This window comes from Myotis yumanensis, unplaced genomic scaffold (assembly GCF_028538775.1).
Source record: "Myotis yumanensis isolate MYYU_CA2020_CCGP unplaced genomic scaffold, mMyoYum1.0.hap1 SCAF_8, whole genome shotgun sequence".
Lineage (NCBI taxonomy): Eukaryota > Metazoa > Chordata > Mammalia > Chiroptera > Vespertilionidae > Myotis > Myotis yumanensis.
The window spans coordinates 67726430-67748283 of record NW_027223759.1 but is presented as its reverse complement, the minus strand read 5'-3'; the positions used below and the strand labels follow the sequence as shown (position 1 = coordinate 67748283).

The window sequence follows — 21854 nt, the reverse complement described above, 5'->3', positions numbered from 1 at the left end:
AGACCAAACAATTAATTTATGGCAGAGCTGGATTAGAACCCAAGACTTCTGATTCCCCTGTTGTTTCTTTCAAACACCAATGATTTCTATTCTTGTAAGAAACTCTTTTATGTATATGTACATTTAAATATGTGTCAGTAAAGATCATTTGAAGCCCTAGCTTGTTTGGCTCAGTGGATAGAGTGGCTGAAGGGTCCCGAGTTCAATTTTGGTCAAGGGCATGTACCTTGGTTGCAAGTTCCCTGACCCTGGTCAGGGTGTATGCAGGAGGCAACCAATCAATGTGTCTCTCTCACATCAATGTTTCTCTCTATCTCTCTCTCTCCCTTCCACTCTCTCTAAAAATCAATGGAAAAATATCCTCCGGTGAGAATTAAAATAACAAAACAAACAAAAAAGTCCTACAGGGGCCAGTTAAGTAGCATAGATGTGAGTAGCAGATTGTATAAAACAATGGCAACTCGTTGTGTTGGTGACCAAAACAAATGTCTATCTGTCTAAAAGTATTAAAAATAAAACAATGCTTAAGTAACTGCAGAGTCCAAACAAAATATCTCATTAAGCCAAATTCTAATGTCTCAGTTATCCTCTGGCTTCTGCACCATATATTAAAAGGCCACAGCTCATGGTGGCCACTGCTACAACTAAAAAATATTTAAAATACAATCATGTGAAATTTTACAAAATATTTCTAGGTTCCATAGTTTCCTGAACTAGGAACTTTTTTTTTCTAGAAACACTTTTATACAGGGAAAATTCCAGAAAGTTGTATTTTCTTTTATCAAAATTTACATTAATAAAGGATGACTGATTTTACAGTATGATTAATATAACCCATAAAAATAAGTGAGTAGATGTATATGGAATTCCTTAGTTTAATCCCATAAACCTAAGTAACACAGGCATTTAAATGTTTCTAAGCATTTTCTATGTGTAAGAGATAGTATTTCTACACGGGATATTAGTAGTGCCCATGCAGAAAAAGTAAGAAAATTAGCAAAGCCCATTACAACCATATTTTGTGTGCACTTTCAAACCCACAGATAAGAAGTCATTCATTCAGCCATACTCAGCACTACTATCTGCTAGGCTAGGTATTGGGGCTAAAAATGGTAAACAAGACAATTGTGGCCCTTGCCATCATGGAACTTACAGTATAATACAAAGGAAAATAAATCAAACAAACAAAATAATTGCAAATTATATATAATGTTATTACAGAAGGGAAAGAAAGGATACTGCAATAGAGGACTTGTTTTAGATGGGGTGGTCAGGAGGTGCCTCTCTGAGAAGGTAGAAGTTCAGCTGAGACTTAAGAATGGGAAGGAATAAGCAAAGGGGGTGGGGGTGGGGGCGGGGCAGGGAGTGAGTTAGTGTTGTAGCTGAGGGACCAGCAAGTAGCAACAGGACAGGGGCAGGAAAGAGCTTGACATTTCACAGTGAACAAGGCCAGTGCCACTACTGCAGCCTATTAATGAGATAACCTGCGTGGGAGATGAGGCTGCAAAGGTAGGCAGGGTCCAGCGAACCCTGTGTATAATCTGGCTTTTTACAGATGCGATGGGATGGTTTCCAATCAGGGACTATTTAATCAAGGCTGTGAGTATTAGCAAATGGATATAGGCAGGAAGCTTTCTTTCAATCAACAAAAAAGTTTACTAAACACTAACTATGTGCCAGTGCTGTATGTCCAAGTTTGCCGAGTTTGGCCTCACATCACCACAGGCACTGGCTCTTAATATAAAATCTCTTAATAACTGCTGATGAAGAAAATAACAAGAAACGGGCTTAGAAAAGGGCCCAAAGATAACTAGTCTGGGGGTACATTAGGCCAAACCATCTCACCTCCCAGCCCTCTCTCTACTACTAGTCAATCACCAAGAATTTCTCCCCCCAAAAAGGGCTGTTAAATGTTTATTATCAGCAAGAGATGGTGAACAAAGAGAAATATAGAAAAGACTTTAGAAAGATAGAAGGAGGAAGGGGATATGAATGCTCTTTGGTGAGTGCTAGGCCTGAGCCACCCTGCCTCCCGCCCGCAGCTATCTCTGTGGGCTGGCTGGTCAGGAGACCAGCAGGCCCATCATGTGAATAAACCACAAAGCGGCATAAAGAAAGGAAAGAGGGACAGAACTAGTCATTCAACAGGTAGGGCAATGTGTGGAAAGGCAGCTAGTAGACCAAATCTGACCCTCGGGAATAGGCAAGCAGGAAGACTTCTCTGAGAGGGGGGCTTAAGAGAAGGAGAGGGTAACTGACTATCTGCACCACAGCCTCCCAGGCCCTGAAGACAGTAAGCCAGACACTGATACCTGTGCACACCTTACAGTTCCAAAACCAAATATATTATCACTGACTAAGACCTTAATAAAAGAAGAATTTTTTCTCAAATAAACAAAGAAATAAATGTTGGGAATGGAAGTACAATAAAAATGCCCTTCATTTCCTACAGGTTTCCTCTAGCTATGAGACAAACCATGACAAAGATACTCAATACCTAACAACAACTAGATTAGAAGCATTCCACAGTCAGACTCATAGCTTTGATTATTATGTCAAAAATAAGTATGTTACTTCTTCAAGCAAAATTTTGAAGGTCCTTACTCTACAGCCAGAGCTCTTTTTATGCATAATACATTTTGTGTCCATTTAGGGGCATTTGGGAGTTTTATACCTTTTCCAATGCATCCATTAAAAATAATGACCCTCTCTCCTCTGTGAAAGTGTAATAAACATCCAGTTTGTCTTTTAAAATATAGTTGGAAAATTTCAAAAGATAAATATATGGGAAATTTACCCTCAGGGAATTTGAGGTACAGAGTCTCTTAGAAATAATGTCTTGTGCTCTGCCTGTGTGGCTCAGTGACTGAGCATTGACCTATGAACCAGGAGGCCACAGTTCAATTCCAGGTCAGGGCACATGCCTGAGTTGCGGGCTCGATCCCCAGTGTGGGGTGTGCAGGAGGCAGCCGATCAATGATTCTCTCTCATCATTGATGTTTCTCTCTCTCTTCCTCTCACTTCCTCTCTGAAATCAATAAAAAATATATACATTAAAAAAAAAAAAAAGAAATAATGTCTTCTATCCATAGGAACCATTATTTGGGAATCTTAAATGTGGTATTTTATTTTTATTATTTTTTTGTTAATTTTCACCCAAGTATATTTTTCTATTGACTTTTAGAGAGAGTTGAAGGGAGGGGGGCAGGAGATAGACAGAGAGATCAGAGATCAATTGGTTGCATCCTGCATGCCCCCGACAGGGGCTGGGGATCGAACCTGCAACCCAGGTACATGCCCTTGACTGGGAATCATGCCAAAAATCTTCAATCCAAGGGCCTACGCTCTAACCACTGAGGAACACCAGCTAGGGCATATTTTATTTTTTAATATGCTAGAAGAAATATTAAAAACATGCACATGAGCCCAGTCAGCATGGCTCAGTGGTTGAGTGTCAACCTAAGAACCAAGAGGTCACGGTTTGATTCCCCAACTGAGGCATATGCCTGGGTGGTGGGCTCAATCCCCAGTGTGGGGCATGCCGAAGGCAGCCGATCAATGATTCTCTCTCATCACTGATGTTTCTCTCTCTCTCTCCCTTTCCCTTCCTCTCTGAAATCAATAAACAATATTTAAAAAATAGAAGATAAAAAAAATAAAAACATGCACTTGAATTTGCACTGCCATGCTTAATTCCTTGGATGCAGCAGGTTCACAGTGTTTGCTACTAACTATTCAAACACCTTTGAAATAGCAACTTGTGAAAATAAACTATGAGCTTCTTAACAAGAAAACCTTTATTCCCCTGCTACTAGAATATTTAGCTTCTTCAGAACACTGACAGAGAAACATAATATGGAAAACCAGCCTTCAGGAAGCATAGTGACAGGGTTAATTTCCAGTTCTGCAATGAAGAGTTTGTTAGGGTAATCTGAAGGATAGTCATTCAGTCATTCCTATGTGTATGTAAGAGAGAAAAGAGAGTGAGAGAGAGGAAAGAGAGACAGAGAGAGAGAGAGTGAGAGCGAGACACAGCGACAGATACAGACTGAATGGTTGTTATTGGTTTGCACTGTTATTCTACTTCTGTAGTGTTGTGGTCAGCTACATTTTCAAAATAAAGTCCACATGGCTAAACTGAACAATACAGTCAATCAGAGAGGACTGCACTGAGAGGAAATATTGTGGACAAAGCCCTAAGCCCTGCACAAATACTGGGAGGCTGCTGTGTGTGCCGCCTGGACAGGAGGGCAGATTGGTAGAAAAACAAAGCAAACGAGATTCCCACGATTCGGCAGTGTAGGATAGGGACGCTGGCTGGCTGGCTGGCTGGGCAACAGCCATGGGGAATCTCTCAGCCAACTTCACAAATGGAGCAGTCACGTGTTGGTGAGACCCTACCTCCTGAAAAATTTATACAGTGTCAGAACATCATCCAAACCCCAAGAAGTGTACACAACTGGTAATGATATAAGAGAAGTGAGCTGGGCAGTCCTGGAATGCGGCCTCTAGCCACGTTCATAAACATAGAGAACTGCACAGCATCCCAGTTGGAGGATAATTTGGGGGCTGGTATCGAGCATCCTAAACAGAGAATGTTATTTGTGCATCCATGAATCTACCCAATGATTTTTTTAAAGACATCATATGTAGTATTTTATTTGGATCTTAAGAAAAAACCTCAAAAGAAGAAAATTCAAATAACTTGTGACTTCCATGGTGGAAAATTAAGAGAAATGTGCTGAGGGAAAATGAGAAAATAAAAGATTCACAAACCTAGAAAAGCTCCTGGTTCCCAGATTCCAGCTTCCAACAGATTCAATGACTATAATACTTCCCAGAACTCCAAAAAGCACCACGCCCACTTCTAATAGTAAAATCTAGTAATGTATTTTAATCAGGAGTACTTAGGTCCTCTCTATTCTTCTACCTTCCTCTCTATAAAATCAATAAAAATATATATTTTTTTAAAAAAGAGTACTGAGGTTTAATTTACTTAATTTGTTTACTCTGCTTCAGCATGGGCTTCAAAAGAGCAAATAGTGTATGAACTTAAAAAGAATGAACAACCCACAGCCAACATCATACACAAAGGGTAAAAACTAAAAGCATTTCCCTTAAGACAAGCATGTCAAACCCATGGCCGGGGGGTCACATGACCCGCCGGCCGCAGGTTTGACATGCTTGCCTTAAGATCAGGAACAAGACAGGGATGTCCACTGTCACCACTCATTCAACATAGTACTGGAAGTCCTAGCCACAGTGATCAGACAAGAAGAAGAAATAAAAGGCATCCAAATTAGAAAGGAAGAAGCAAAAACTGCAATTGCTTGCAGATGACATGATACTGTATAAGAGAACACTAAAGATTTCACCAAAAAAGTACTAGAACTGACAAATTAATTCAGTAAAGTAGAATGATACAAAATAAATATCCAGATATCAGTTGCATTTCTATACACCAATAATGAACTATCAGATAGGAAAACTAAGAAAACAATCCCATTTATAATTGCATTAACAAACTACCTTTGAATAAGTTTAACTGAGGATATAAAAGACCTATATTCAGAACATTATAAGACACTAAAGAAAGTAAAGAAGGTACAAATAAGTGGAAGCATATACTGTGTTCATGGATAGGAAGAATTAACATCATTAAAATGTCCATATAATCCAAAGCAATCTATAGATTCAGTGCAATTCCTATTAAGATACCAATGGCGTATTTCACAAAACTAGAAAAGATATTCCAAAATATCTTTAGGGAACCACAGAAGACCCCAAATAGCAACAGCTATTTTGAAAAAGAAGAACAAAGTTGTAGGAATCACACTACATGATATCAAACTATACTACAAGGCCATAGTAGTCCAAACAGCTTAGTATCCTATATAATAAAAGCCTAATATGCAAATTGACCAAACAGTGGAATGATGCACACTGACCACCAGGGGGCAGGCGCTTAACGCAGGAGGTTCCCCCAGCCCGCAGGCCCCAGGCCAGCCAAGGGGATGCCAGTGGGGGCCCCTTGATTGCCCCACAGGTCGCCCCACAGAGGGAGGCAACCAGCGGCGGTGGGGGTGGGGCCAGCGAGCGGGCGGCACCAGGCTGGCCAAGGCAGGTGTCAGCGGGGGGCCCCCCCGATCACCCCGCCACTCGCCCCACAGATCGGCACTGATCACCAGCCAGGCCTAGGAACCCTACCTGTGCAGTGGTACATTTATACAATGGAATACTACTCAGCCATAAAAAAGAAGTAAATCTTACTTTTTGTGACAATGTGGATCCATCTGGAGAGTATTATGCTAAGTGAAATAAGCCACTGAGAGGAAGACAAATACTATATGATTTCACTTATATGTGGAATCGAATGAATAAAATAAACTAACAAAATAGAAACAGATTCATGGATACAGAGAACAGACTGACAACTGTCAGAGGGGAGGGGTTTGGGGGAGCTGGGTGAAAAAGTAGAAGGGATTAGCAAAAAAAAAAACCCCACAAAACTCATAAGTAGACAACAGTATGGTGATTACCAGAAGAAAAGGGGCGGTGGGGGAAGGTAGGAAGGGTGAGGGGGAACAAATGGTGGTGGAAGGAGACTTGACTTGGGGTGGTTAATACACAATACAATATACACATGACGCACCATAGAATTGTATACCTGACACCTATATAATCTTATCAATCAATGTCACCCCAATAAATTCAATATAATTTTTTTTTAAAGAATGGCTCTTGCAGGTGGCCAGACTTGAGCTCAAATCACATATTGACCACTAACTATCTGTGTAACCCAGTTGACTTGACTCTCTAGGTCTCAGATTCCTCCCCTGTTGAACCAGAAAAATAATATCTAACTTCCAGAATTGTAGAATGTCTACCACATGGTAAGTGTTGAATGTTAGCTGTTATTACTATTATTTAATCCCATTAAATTTTATTCTGGTTACTGTAGAGATGTAAAATGATTGCCCTGGTTAAGACTAACAACACTGCACTTACCTACAATTTCTTAAGTCATCATTTACTTTTTTTAAACAAATTTTTAGTGATTTCAGAGAGGAAGGGATAGGGAGAGAGAGAGGTAGAAACATCAATGATGAGAGAGAATCATTGATTGGCTGCCTCTTGTATGCCCCACACTGGGGATCAAGCCCACAACCCGGGCATGTGCCCTGACCAGGAACCGAACTGTGACCTCCTAGTTCACAGGTCAATGCTCAACCACTGAGCCACGCCAGCCAAACTACTTTTCTTTTATTGATTTCAGAGAGGAAGGGAGAAAAAGAGAGAGAGAGAGAGATCAATGATGAGAGAGACATAGCACTGGTGTGGACCAGCCTCTGGCTTTCAGTGGAACGTTTTCAGCTCATGCAGTCACATTTTTCATGGCTCCAGTTCTATTTGGTTTTTCTATTTCATTTTGAGTGAGATTTTGTAAGTTGTGTTTTTCTAAGAAATTATCCATTTTGTGTAAGTTTTCAAATGTATCAACATAGAGCTATTAAGAGCATTTCCTCCTTTTTATTGATCTGTGTCATATCTGTAGCTATAGTTTATTCACTCTAAAAATTAATTGTGCGTTTTTAAAAAATCAATCATGCCTGTGGTTTACCTGTTTTATTATTTCAAAATAACTACTTTGAGTTTGTTCATCTCGATTATATAGGTTGTTTCAATTTCACTAATTTTTACCATTATAGTTTCGATCCCAGGACTACTTCTAGATTCAAACCAGAGGAGCCCTGCCCATCACAATAAAAAAAATAAAAATAGAGTTATTAACGATGATGTGGCTGTGACTGTCACTTTAGATGCAACCCACTCTGTGATACACAATATGTTCATTATGATTCAGTTCTATTTTTTAGTATCCATTATGATTTCTTCTGTGACCCATGAGTTATTTAGAATTATGTTTTTGCATTTCCTGACTTCCAGGCTTTTTTAGGAATCTTTGTTAATGAGTTCTCTCCTGCACACACTTCAGAATGATTTCATCTGAGGGGCAGAATCATTTGTGGCGGGCTGCTCACAGCCTGATGCCGATGCTGGCAGTAGGAGGCTGGCAAGGGCACAGGGGAAGGGGAGGGGTGGAAAAAGAGGGTGGGGGCCTGACAGTTTCTACTACACTGATCCTCAGGCAACTAGTTTTATTCATGTCCAGGGTACCCTTCCATTGTTTCATTCTTATAACCTTTCTTTGTACCAAAGATAGCACCGAATAACACTCGTTGGCACCTTACTCATGTCCCTTAGTATATCTTGGAGAAGTTCCCATGAGGGTATGCTGAAAGCTACACAATATTCCATTTCAAGAATGTACCATAACTTAGTTAACCAGTTCCTTTTATGAAAATGAGGCAACCACAGCTTCAAAGCCCGTTTACAATCTAATTTCCAGATCCCCCTTCAGGTCCCCTCTGACTTAGATCAGCCATGGACTTAAAAGGAAATCTGTTGCATTTCAAAAGCATGTCTAGATGTTTGAGAACGCAGGGTTTTCAGGTGACCAGAGCTGTCCTGCTCAGGATGGAAGTCTCATCCAGGTGCTCCCCAGCCTCTACAACCGCTCTGCAGCCCCGGCATCCTGTCCTCATCCTGTCACCTCATGGTGGCAGGCATCACTGCCACACTACAATGCGGGAAAGGAGAGGTGGCTTTGTTGGAAGTATACCCAAAAGCAATACACTTAAATCGAATTTGCCAAAACTTAGTGACTGACTAGCCCTAGCTACAAGGAGAGCTGGGAAATTTGGCAGAGAACAGGGTCATCATGACCGACATAGGTCAGTCATGCTTCCTTCCTGGGATCTGGGTACATAACTGTAGGCATCAGAGAGTGAAGAAATTTTAAGTAACAGTGATTCCGTCAGTTCAGTAAAGGCACCGTGAAAAGAAAAATGAAAACAATGTCTTTGATGCCTAGTCTAGGTATCCTATCCTATCCTATCTACACTAATAAAAGAGAAACATGGTAATTAGCGTACGACCGCTACCCTTTTCATTGGCTAATCAGTGAGTATATGCAAATTAACTGTCAGCCAAGATGGCGGCCGGCAGCCAGGCAGCTGGAAGCGAACATGAGGCTTGCTTGCTGCAGTGAAGGAGGACTCCAAAGTGCCCCGCCTGACTTGACGGCCTCTGAGCTACAACTCTAAGCATCTATGTACTATGTTGCAAATGAGAAGATAAACAAAACCCCAGAAACCAGCTTTCATTCAGCCGGGCTTTAGCAACATTGTATCGATGTTTTCAGCAGCAAGGCCTCAGAGCTAAAGCTGGCCCAGAATAAAAAAAAAAAGAAAAGAAAACAAGGAGCGGTTGGAAGCTTCAGTCACTCGCTTCCGGAAAACAGCCCTCAGCCCCTCACCCAGACTGGCCAGGCACCCCAGTGGGGACCCCCACCCTGATCCAGGACACCCTTCAGGGCAAACCAGCCGGCTCCCACCCGTGCACCAGGCCTCTATTCTATATAGTAAAAGGGTAATATGCCTCCCAGCATCGGGATCAGCAGAGCAGTGAGGCTCCCAGCACCGGGATCAGCATGACAGGGGGCAGCGCCCAAACCCCCTGATCGCCCTGCAGCTCTGTGTGTTACAGGAGGCGGAGCAACAACCTCCCTATCTGTCCTGCTCTGTGCCTGATAGGGGGGAGCTCCCCAATCCCCTGATTGCCCTGCGGCTCTGTGTTTGATAGGGTGCAGCGCACCAACCCCCTGATTGGCCCTGCTCTGTGTGCGACAGGGTGCGGCGCCCCAACTCCCCCCCCTCCCCCCACGGGCCCTGCTCTGTGTGTGACAGGGTAGAGCCATAACCTCTCCATCGGCCCTGCCCCGAGTGTGACAGTGGCGGCGCCCCAACCCCCTGATCGGCCCTGCTCTGTGGGTGATAGAGGGTGGCGCCCCAACCCCCCTCCACGGGCCTTGCTCTGTGTGTGACAGGGTAGAGCCATAACCTACCCATTGGCCCTGCCCTGAGTGTGACAGGGTGCAGCGCCCCAACCCCCTTATCCGCCCTGCTCTGTGTGTGACAGGGGACGGAGCCCCAACACCCCTGATGGGCCCTGCTCTGTGTGTGACAGGGGGTGGTGCCGCAACCTCCCCATCGACCCTGCCTTGAGTGTAACAGGGGGCGGTGTCCCAACCCCCCAATCGGCCCTACCCTGAGCGTGACTGAGGGTGGCATCGCAACCTCCCGATCCGCCCTGCTCTGTGCATGACGGGGCGGTGCCCCAACTCCCCAATCGGCCTTGCTCTGAGCCTGACCAGGGGCTGCATCTAGGGATTGGGCCTGCCCTCTGCCACCCAGAAGCAGGCCTAAGCCAGCAGGTCATTATCTCCTGAGGGGTCCCAGACTGCGAGAGGGCACACGCCGGGCTGGGGGACCCCCCCCCCCCCCCAGTGCAAATTTTTGTGCACCGAGCCTCTAGTCTACACTAATAAAAGAGAAAAATGGTAATTGGCGTACGATCGCTACCCTTCCCATTGGCTAATCAGCGTATCCTTATGCAAATTAACTGTCAGCCAAGATGGCGGCCGGCAGCCAGGCAGCTGGAACCTAACGTGAGGTTTGCTTGCTCCAGTGACTGCAGATTCCAACGTTCCCCGCCTGACTTGACTTGCTGACCTCTCAGCTGGCAGTTTGAAACATTCTAACAAATATAGAAGGCCGGGATCTCAGAGCTGAAGTTATACATTGTTTCGATTATAGAACCGAAACAAACCAGCAGCGGAAGCCTCAGAGCTAGAGCCAGAGCTAAAGCTGGCCCAGAAGAAAAAAAAAAAAAAGAAAAAAAGGAGCGGTTGGGAGCTTCAGTCAACTGCCAAACTGAAAGCAGCCCTCAGCCCCTCACCCAGACTGGCCAGGCACCCCAGTGGGGACCCCCACCCTGAAGGGTGTGTGACCAGCTGCAAACAGCCATCATCCCCTCATCCAGGCTGGCCAGGCACCCCAGTGGGGACCCCCACCCTGATCCAGGACACCCTTCAGGGCAAACCAACCTGCCCCCAGGCCTCTATCCTATATAGTAAAAGGGTAATATGCCTCCCAGCACCGGGATCAGCAGAGCCGAGAGGTCTCCTGGCACTAGATCAGCATGACAGGGTGCAGCGCCCAAACCCCCTGATCGCCCTGCGGCTCGATGTGTGTGACAGGGTGTGGCATCCCAAACCCCTGATCGGCCCTGCTCTGTGTGTGACAGGGTGCAGTGCCCCAAGCCCCTGATTGGCCCTGCTCTGTGGGTGATAGAGGGTGGCACCCCAACACCCCCCCCCCCCACGGGCCCTGCTCTGTGTGTGACAAGGTAGAGCCATAACCTCCCCATCGGCCCTGCCCTGAGTGTGACAGTGGTGGCACCCCAACCCCCTGATCCGCCCTGCTCTGTGTGTGACAGGAGGCGGTGCCCTAACTCCACTATCGGCCCTACTCTGTGCGTGACAGGGGAGCTCCCCAACCCCCTGATGGGCCCTGCTCTGTGCATGAGAGGGGGGAGCTCCCCCAACCCCCTGATGGGCCCTGCTCTGTGAGTGACAGAGGGCAGCGCCCCAACCCCCTGATCGGCCCTGCTCTGTGCGTGACAGGGGGTGGTGCCGCAACCTCCCCATTGACCCTGCCTTGAGTGTGATAGGGGGCGGTGCCTCAACCCCCCAATCAGCCCTACCCTGAGCGTGACTGAGGGTGGCATCACAACCTCCCAATCCTCCCTGCTCTGTGCATGACAGGGGGTGGTGCCCCAACTCCCCAATCAGCCCTGCTCTGAGCCCGACTAGGGGCTGCACCTAGGGATTGGGCCTGCCCTCTGCCACCCAGGAGCAGGCCTAAGCCAGCATGTCGTTATCTCCCAAGGGGTCCCAGACTGCGAGAGGGCACAGGCTGGGCTGAGGGGCCCCCCCTTCCCCCCCGAGTGCACAAATTTTTGTGCACCGGGCCTCTAGTATAATATAATAGACAAAGATGCAAACTGACTGTACCTTTGCTACGGCCACCATTGGCGAATCAGAGCAATATGCAAATTAACCGCCAACAAAGATGGCAGTTAATTTGCATACGTAGGCGTGAAGCGGTGGAGTGAAGACTGAAGGCTGCTCCGGCGGAGCATCGAAGGCTTGAAGGCAGCTCCGGCTGGAGCAGCGATGGCTTGAAGGCAGCTCCGTTCAGAGTGAAGGCCTGGGTCCCGGGTGCTGGAGGAAAACCGGTGCCAGCAGCCAGGGGAAGGGAAGGCCTATTGCACGAAACTTTTCGTGCAACAGGCCTCTAGTCCTATATAATAAAAGGCTAATATGCAAATTATCCCCTCGGGAGTTCGACCAACCGGGAGTTCAACTGCTCACTATAACGTGTGCTGACCACCAGGGGGCAGCACGAAACGAAGTAAGGCTCTGGCCAGCAGCTAGAAGGCCCAATTGGCCCTGATCACCGGCCAGGCCCAGGGACCCTACCCATGCATGAATTTTGTGCACCAGGCCTCTAGTTAATTTTAATAAACTAGAAATGTTTGACCCTAGAACAAATGACATACATTTCAGAATACAAAATTAAGGCATATCCCCAAAAACATCCTTCTGCATTTTGCTGTTTCCAAAGGGCAAGGCTTTCATATAACCTAGAAGTTAGAATAATTACCCACTACTTCTGAGAAAAATAACTTCCGGAGCTTTTGTAATCTATAATAATACTAGAGGCCCAGTACACAAAAATTTGTGCACTGGCGGGGGGGGGGGGGGAGGGGGGCGTCCCTCAGCCCATCCTGTGCCCTCTCGCAGTCTGGGACCCCTCAGGAGATAATGACCTGCTTGCTTAGGCCTGCTCCTGGGTAGCAGAGGGCAGGCCCAATCCCTAGGTGCAGCCCCTGGTCAGGCTCAGAGCAGGGCAGATTGGGGAGTTGGGGCACTGCCCCCTGTCATGCAAAGAGCAGGGTGGATCGGGAGGTTGTGATGCCACCGCTAGTCATGCTCAGGGTAGAGCCGATTGGGGGGTTGGGGCCCCGCCCTCTGTCACACTCAAGGCAGGGTCGATAGGGAAGTTGCGGCACCACCCCCTGTCACGCACAGAGCAGGGCCAATCAGGGGGTTGGGGCGTTGCCCCCTGTCATGCACAGAGCAGGGCCCATCAGGGGGGTTGGGGCTCCATACCCTGTCACACACAGAGCAGGGCCGATCAGGGGGTTGAGGAGCTCCCCCCTGTCAAGCACAGAGCAGGGCGCATCAGGGGGTTGAGGAGCTCCCCCCTATCACTCACAGAGTAGGGCCGATAGGGGGGTTGGGGCGCCGCCCTCTATCACCCACAGAGCAGGGCCGATCAGGGGGTTGGGGCACTGCATCCTGTCACACACAGAGCAGGGCTGATCAGGGGGTTAGGGCACTGCACCCTGTCACACACAGAGCCACAGGGCGATCAGGGGGTTGGGGAGCTGCCCCCTATCAGGCAGAGAGCAGGGCTGATCAGGGGGTTGGGGTGCCTTCCCCTGTCACAAACAGAGCAGGGCAGATAGGGAGGTTGTGGCCCTGCCCCCTGTCACACACAGAGCCGCAGGGCGATCAGGGGGTTTGGGCGCTGCCCCCTGTCACGCTGATCCCAGTGCCGGGAGGCATATTACCCTTTTACTATATAGAATAGAGGCCTGGTGCACGGGTGGGGGCCGGCTGGTTTGCCCTGAAGGGTGTCCTGGATTAGGGTGGGGGTCCCCACTGGGGTGCCTGGCCAGTCTGGGTGAGGGGCTGAGGGCCGTTTTCAGGCTGGTGGGTGACTGAAGCTCCCAACCGCTTTTTTTTTAAAAAAAATATATTTTATTGATTTTTAACAGAGAGGAAGGGAGAGGGATAGATAGTTAGAAACATCAATGAGAGAGAAACATCGATCAGCTGCCTCCCGCACATCTCCTACTGGGGATGTGCCCGCAACCCAGGTACATGCCCTTGACCGGAATCGAACCTGGGACCTTTCAGTCCTCAGGCCGACGCTCTATCCACTGAGCCAAACCGGTTTCGGCAACAACCAACCGCTCCTTTTTTTTTCTTTTTTTTTTTCTATTCTGGGCCAGCTTTAGCTCTGAGGACTCGGCTGTTGAAAGCCGGTTTCTGGCCTTTGTTTACCTTCTGTATTTGATATAATGTTGCGGTCCGGCTGGCTGAAGCCCGGCTGACTAAAGCTGGTTTCTGGGGTTTTGTTTAGCTTCTATATTTGCAACATAGTTGCTTAGAGTTGCAGCTGAGAGGCCGGCAAGTCAGGCGGGGAACGTTGGAGTCCGCCGTCATTGGAGCAAGCAAGCCTCCCTGTTCGCTTCAGTGCATGGCTGTCGGCCACCATCTTGGCTGGCAGTTAATTTGCATATCTCACTGATTAGCCAATGGGAAGGGTAGCAGCCGTACGGCTAATTACCATGTTTCTCTTTTATTAGATAGGATTATACAGCACCAAATGTGGAGCAAGATGCATCCTTTCAGCTGTCAAGATGAAGTAGACCCAAACTTATGAATTAAGCTGAAGCATTTATCCTTTTAGTAATAACATATTTTCCACATAACAAGCTTCTAACAGTGACTACATGTACAGAAGTTAGAAAATAACATGTATACCTGCACTCAAGGCCTTTCTCATCAGACACATTCCTACTGGTTCACAGTGATTTTGCATAGTAGTCAATATTAGTGCTTATTCATTTTTTTCTTTATGAATTTTGATGATTTCATTTCCCAAATGTACAAAGAATAAGTAACTGGAAAACAAAAACCTTTCATACCTTTAAAAGTCTCTGCAGAAATCAGATCGACCTGGGGTAATAAAAGATTACTCTAGCCCTGGCTGGTTTGGGATAGAGTGTCAGCCTGTGGACTGAAGGGTCCCGGGTTCGATTCTAGCCAAGGGCACATGCTCGCGTTGCAAGCTCAGTCCCCAGTGGGGGGAGTACAGGAGGCAGCCAGTCAATGATTCTCTCTCATCACTGATGTTTCTATCTCTCTCTCCCTCTCCCTTCCTCTCTAAAATCAATAAAAATATATATATTTTTTTAAAAAAAGATTACTCTAGCACCTCAATGTAGGATTGAGTGAACATATTTTTTAACTTACTGTAAGTTTTCAAGCTGCTGCTATCTGTCCAAAAGTATTTGAAAGAGCTATTTGGTAAAGAGTTACATGTTATCATTGGTCAAATATAACGGTAAGTTAAACTGGTGAGCTCTATCTCTTAGTGAAGTCTGATTAGATGAACAGAGTTAACTGCATGGCTTATATGGCTGACCCTGAAAGATCACAGATACCACGGTGGGGACCTGGAGGTTCTGGCGACATCACGATCTCTCAGAAATCTACTTCCCACGTAAGCCTGCTTCAAACAGCAGTGTGACGTTTATCCTCAAATGCTTCAGGCCTAAGAGGGTGTGGGCAGAGAAGTATTGGTTTGCCTGCCATCTACATACATGTATTTGTAATACAATCCTCTCATCCTGAAAAACTGCACAATCAAAATGAAATCTGATAGCAGATACAGCATTGGTTCATTTCAATGTTCAAGTCACTGTAGAAATTTATTATATCAAATGGTAATGTTAAATGAAAACGTGCCACCATAAAGTCAGCCAGATTACTTGACCTCAAGTACTACAAACATAACCAGTGCAGCAAAAACAATTAAATGAGATGGGAAAGCAACTATAAACAGTCAGATTTTAATACAGCAATAGTCTTATCATTGCCTTTAAAACTTTTATATGGATCCATTCATTGATATGTCTCATACTATTAGTGAATCAACAATATTCACTTACTAGTAGTCATATGAGACTACAAAACATTAAATTATGTAAGGAAAAATACAGTTTAGATTAGAAAAATACAAAATTCTCAATATGCCACCAAACCATGTTTTACCTTTAGAATCGCAAGCAATGTGACTAGAGTGCTCACAACTATTCCATCTGCAACCTGAATTCTCAGAGATGATGCATGGTTTTTATTCACCAAAAGCGTTGTTCTCTGAACTCCTCAAATCACTACTAAGAACAGCATCCTACATTTAAATGTCAGGCTCCTGTCTCCCTGTGACTGCTCCACCTCACGCACAGCAGGGGTACGGCTACAGAGGCCAAGGTGGGCACTGCAGCTGGCATCGTGCCCTTTCTCTGAAAACCTGTCTGCTAACTCCATTCTCTATCAGCCTGACACTTGCACTCCCCCTAAACCCATGCCATCCTGCCCAGGGTGGCAAGAACATCAGATATGTAACCCACAGCAGGATAATCTTCACTACTTAACAATCAAGAGATACTCGGCAGTGCATACAAAGAGAATAGAGAGGTAGAGATGTTCAAGGGGATTCCATTCTACTTATTCCTCCTAGGACTATAATCAGTATTTCTCATCCATCTTTTCGATGTGTCCCATAAGACTTTCTTTTTTTTAATATATTTATTTTTCCCATCACCATTTATCCCCTCTATACCATCTTCCACCTCTACCTCCCTTTCCCCCACTACAATCACCACACTGTTGTCCATGTCTGAGTTCTCTCTTTTTCTGTTTTGCTCAATCCCTGTGCTCCCAGCACCTCACCACCACCACCACCAGAGCTGTCTGCCTGCTTTCTATGAGTCTGTCTCTATTTTTCTTGGTAGTTCAGTTTGTCCATTAGATTGAGTGAAATCATATGGCACTTGTCTTTCTCTAACTGGCTCATTTCACTCAGCATATTGTTCTCCAGGTCCATCCATGCTGTAGCAAAGGGTAAAGTTTCTTCCTTTTTATGGCTGAGTAGCATTCCATTGTGTAAATATACCACAGCATTTTTATCTACCCATAAAACCTTCTAATAGATGCCCTTAGTTCCCACAAATCAGAATCCATTACTGAGGTCTGTGTCCCCAGATCCACTCATCCTTCAAGATTAAACAAAGGCTCCCAACTATAAAAAGCCACCTCCAGTTTGTCAGTTAAAACCAACTTCTCCATTTTCCATACTTTCACTTCATGCACATGTCTATCTCTCTCTCAATAGTCCTTCAAGCCTGTAAGGGCACAGACTTCGGTCATATCCATCTTTGAAACCTTAGCTCCTAGCATAGAGCAGACACAATAAACTCAACTAAAACAGCATATTCACTAAAACAGGCATTGGAGGTTATGCAGTCAAAAGAAAAATAAAACAGAGCCCAAGACCAACTCTCTCGGCCAAAAAGTGTCATCCAGACCCACATGCGTGCATGTGGGACAATCACAAGACAAAGGAGAAGAGGCATGTAGGTTCTAAATGTGGGCACTTCCCCATGGATGAGGGGCCCTGAGAGTGCAAAGTGCTCCCCTGCTCTCTGCTGTCTGTACTGGTGTCATACTAACCAGTTCCAGCTGGAGGACACCTCACAGACTCCAATAGAGAAGCATAATCCTTACACAGGGACATTAGAAAAAGGCTGGAGATGCAGCCTGCAGGCTGATTACCTGTAATGCTCACTGACGGGGATATGCTGAGAGAAGTACAAAGCCGACGTCCGCGCTCTCCAATGCCACTTCTTTGCAGGAAGAGTGTAAAGGACACAGTCTTCCAATTCTTCTTGGAGCAGGTCCACCAGCTGTTTATGGGACCCTCCATAGAATGCTTCAATGAGGAGAAGACTCATTGGCCCTTCAACCCGTCTCAGATTCTAGATAATAAGCAAAAAATGCATCTTTCAAATATATGTGTATGTGTAGATTTTTTAAATACAAGTAACTTAAGATATTATACCCAGTAAGTACAAATAATTTATAGATGCACGATTTTATAAGAAATACGTGTGTCCCACTATTTAACAAAGCATATAACACTTAAGGTTTGTATTTTTGCAATCAATACGATAGCATCATTCATGTTAGTAAGAGGACATGAAGGATGTTTTCTTTTTCTGATTTGTTTTCATCATGCCCTAAGATTATTTCCAGAAGGACTCACTTTCCCTCCTACCTTAGGAAGTATAAGCCCCTCTCCTGCTGTGGTCACTCACTTCCTAGTTGAAACGGCTTTGATCAGACTCAGTAAACTCCAGACTGGCTTGGCCTAGAGTTGTATTGAGTCTTGGACTGTCTTCTTCTCCAAGAGCCCTTCATGGGTAAGGCCCTTCCAGTTCAGATATTCTCTGATTCTATAATTCTCATGTTAATCCATTTTTAAATTCACCAGCTATCACTACCCTCAATGAACCCATATTTATAAGAGAGCACATTCATATTCAAATCTCAGTTCTCTAGTGTTATAAATCTTAGGATACAATTTCTTAAGACAGTAGACATACGTTGACCACTTCCTCACAATTGTATATAGCCCACTCCCAAAGAAAGACCAACGAAATGCAGTAAAGCTATATGCCAGTGAATCAACAAGGTTTCTACAACCTTTCCTTAAACAACAAATCTGAGGGATAATGTTATCATTAAAAACATGGTAAATTTTTCATCACAGAGAACTAGTTAGCAAGAAATTTTTATTTGAATAGTATCACTTTTGTTAATGTGCTAGTGAAATAAAAATATATGTAAGAATATAAAAACTTTTATATACATTTCAACATATATGCTATTTCCTAATGGAAGTAAGCAAGAAAAATATTGCTTTAAAAAATACACCAGCCTGGCCAATGTGCTCAGTGGTTGACCATCCACCTATGAACCAGAAGGTCACTGTTTGATTCCCAGTCAAGGCACATGCCCAGGTTGGGGGCTCACTCCCCACCAGGGGGCATGCAGGAGTCAGCCAATTGATGTTTCTCTCTCTATATCCCTCTCCTTTCCTCTTTCTAAAAAATAAATAAAAACATTTTTAAAAAATAAAATAAAAAATATTCCATAGGTTTGAATTTCCCTTTATGACTAAAGAAAACACCACTTATAAAATGGCATATTCCTTTTCCTAATAATTTTGTTCCATGAAATTAGTCTCAACAATGCAGGGGTGATCCTCACTAGTAGAACTGTACTTCATCTTGCTCAGACAAAGCCATGCCTCTTAAATTGCATTCCAAAGCAAAAAGTCTCAAATGGTTCTCAAAGAAGTGCCAGACGTGAATAAAAGCTTATTTCTTGATCTCTCAATCTCCCAAGGAGCATTTTGGAGGACAAGTATACAAACATATTATAATTGTCTGCAAAATAAGAAACAGTGTTCCTTGGATGGAAAAGGCATAAATCCTGGGGTCAGGGAGATACAAATTTGGAGCTCAGCTCCATCACTTCCTAGCTAAATGACCTTGGACAAGTTACCTAATTTTGTAGGCCTCAGTCGCACCTTCCCTAAAGTGGTGACACCAGTACTAACCACAGAGGTGAGAAGATAAAATTTTGGCACAGTAGCTTATGATCAGTAATAAGGTATTTAGCTCCTCCCATTATGATTATATATCACCTTACTTAAGGACAAAGAATATCTTCATATCATCCAGCATTTTAATATCAATAATTTTTAATCACAACTTCCTATCCACCAAGGACGGGTTAGAAAGATAGATACACAAATGCAACTGGTAAACAGTGGGTGTTACCATTCCTCATCAGCAGCTTGCACTGCAAATATGATTTTAAAGGCCCCACTGGTTTTGTGGCTAAGAAGGAAGCTCAGAGGCTGAGCTATGCAGAAGCTCAATTTTTTTCAGGCCAGCTGGAGAGAGACTTCAACTCTAATCACACTCCAAGTTTAACAAAATGGTAGCCATTAATCCTTCAAATGATAGAAGTTTCTAGAAAGTAACTAGAGAGAGCAATAAAAGGCAGTTTTGAAAATGATATCAAAGGTTTCAAGAAAGACAGAATAAAAGCAGCTTAACATTAATTGGCTTACTAGATCACATCACAGATCTCTACCATCTTGCTTTATTTCCTCTGACCTAATCATGCTAAGGTGTATATGCACTGTTTATTCTTAAAAAGTCTCTAAAAGATGCTTGTAAAAATGACCTGAGATATTTCCTCAAGTGACAGGATGGAAAAAACCACTCTAAAGAATATTTCACTCATATAAACCTCAAACAAAGCAACTTTGATATTAGCTTTCTGATTCTTCATTACTCTACCCTTTTCCATGATTAATCTAGAGCACGTATTATGCCATATAGTTACAGATGTTTCTTATGGGCCTGAATCATGAGTTATCTGCAAACTGTGGAGGCAGTATGTGTAGGTGCTGCTGTAGATTCAAGAGAATCAGTACGCAGAACTGAACACCGAGCATGTGGGAGGTTGAAAAATAGAAAAGGGGGGAAAAAAGATTATAGCTATAGAAGTTTTCCACCCCTTTAATAGCTCAGTAAGAACAGTGAAATGCACAGGTTAGAACTGGCATTTACTTGAGCATTTTGCTAGTGGCCAATGGGTGTGCCTGCATTTGGGGTATTTTTCTAGGGAGAGTAACTATGTCCTACCATCTCTGAAAACTATACTTAGTGGCTTTGATTCATGGAAATTTGTTCTGCTTGTTTTGTGGAGACAGACATATCCTGGCAGCTCCCCCACTTACTTCTATTGCAACTTTTGTGGCAAGAAGAAAATGTGTTCTTCCCTGTGGTCTTCTTAAAGCACAACCTGGAAGAAAGATGATACCCATTAGGTACACGCAAAAGAGGGAAGCTGAGTTTTAAATATAAGATTTAAACCAAATGTCATTACAGCACATTAAAGAACAGTTCAAATGCTTAAGCTGTGCTTAGTTTTGTTTTAGAAAACATTGTTTGAGACACATAAACATGAGGTTAAAAAAAAACACTTTGTTAAAAAGGATTTTTGCCATTATGCTAGAATTTGTTGAAAGATAAAGAGAGTATGTTATTTGCCCATTTTAGCAATACTCCCAGAAAACTGCATCGGTCATCCTGACACCACAGATGCTCACAAGCAAGTCAGGTGAACGCAGCCAGTTTTGCACATTAGGAAGGGGTACCAGAGAGTGAGTCCTCGGGAGCAGCAGAAGCAGGGCCCCAACACTGAAGATTCTTACTCCAAAACAAGCAGAGGTCCTTCGTGGCAGTGACCATGTGTTTGCCAAAAGATGGTGGGTGAACGGACATGCAGACAAAGTTCTTACATGGGTGCCTGGGTGAACGAATCTATTAACGCGTTTGCACAAGTACAATCACAGATATTAAACCTTGAAACATTTAAACTGCATAAGTCTATCAGAAGTAGGGTGTGGCATTTTAAAAGAAAGAAATGGCACACACACACACACACACACACACACACAAAACACTTCTTACATTGGAGAAAAAAATACCAATCAGAAAGCCCAAGTCCTTTCCTCATGACACTACAATGATGATATTCTATGACATTAAGAAAAGAGTAAACAGCCAATCCATTTTTGCCATTTATATGCTGCTCTCCCTAAAAAAGCATATACAATGTTTTGGATAAATTTTATCAATTTTTTTGGGGGGGGGTGAGAGCCCGGTAGAAGGGGGCAAAGGGGGAAAAATGGGGGACATCTATAATACTCTCAATAAAATAATTTTTTTTTAAAATTTTATCAACTTTTAAGTTTCTCTGCTTAAACAAGTAAACTTCAGTTTAAAAAAAACAAAACACCTCATTTTTTCAGCATATTTTATTCCCTGGTGATACCAATAAATGAGATTTCTACTATACCATTAAATTTTATGGAAGTTTAATTCATTATTTATACTATGATTTAATGATACTTGGTTACATGCTAAACACTAAATTGGCAATATAAAATGAGTAAATATGATAGTTATGACATAGAAATTTTAAACAACTTCAAATTCTATTTAAGATCACCAGAGGTCAAAATGATCTAATTATCTACTTTTCCAAAAAGTTTGTATTAATAATTAAAAGGGGATGGAAAGTGAGAAATGAAAAGAGTATTCCAGAG

The 21854-nt window shown here is 44.0% G+C and overlaps 1 protein-coding gene across 9 annotated transcripts in view; it reads right to left on the bottom strand.

The window, feature by feature from the left end:
• GTDC1 (glycosyltransferase like domain containing 1) overlaps nt 1–21854 on the bottom strand; it is a 368964-nt gene that overhangs the window by 242102 nt on the left and 105008 nt on the right. For all 9 annotated transcript variants that reach the window (XM_070423067.1, XM_070423063.1, XM_070423059.1 and 6 more), the window contains 2 exons: nt 20481–20545; nt 17438–17640 (listed from right to left, as the gene is read on the bottom strand). In XM_070423067.1, the coding sequence (XP_070279168.1) occupies nt 17438–17616 (179 nt within the window). In that variant the 5' untranslated portion in view covers nt 17617–17640; nt 20481–20545. The remainder of the gene's footprint in view (nt 1–17437; nt 17641–20480; nt 20546–21854) is intronic.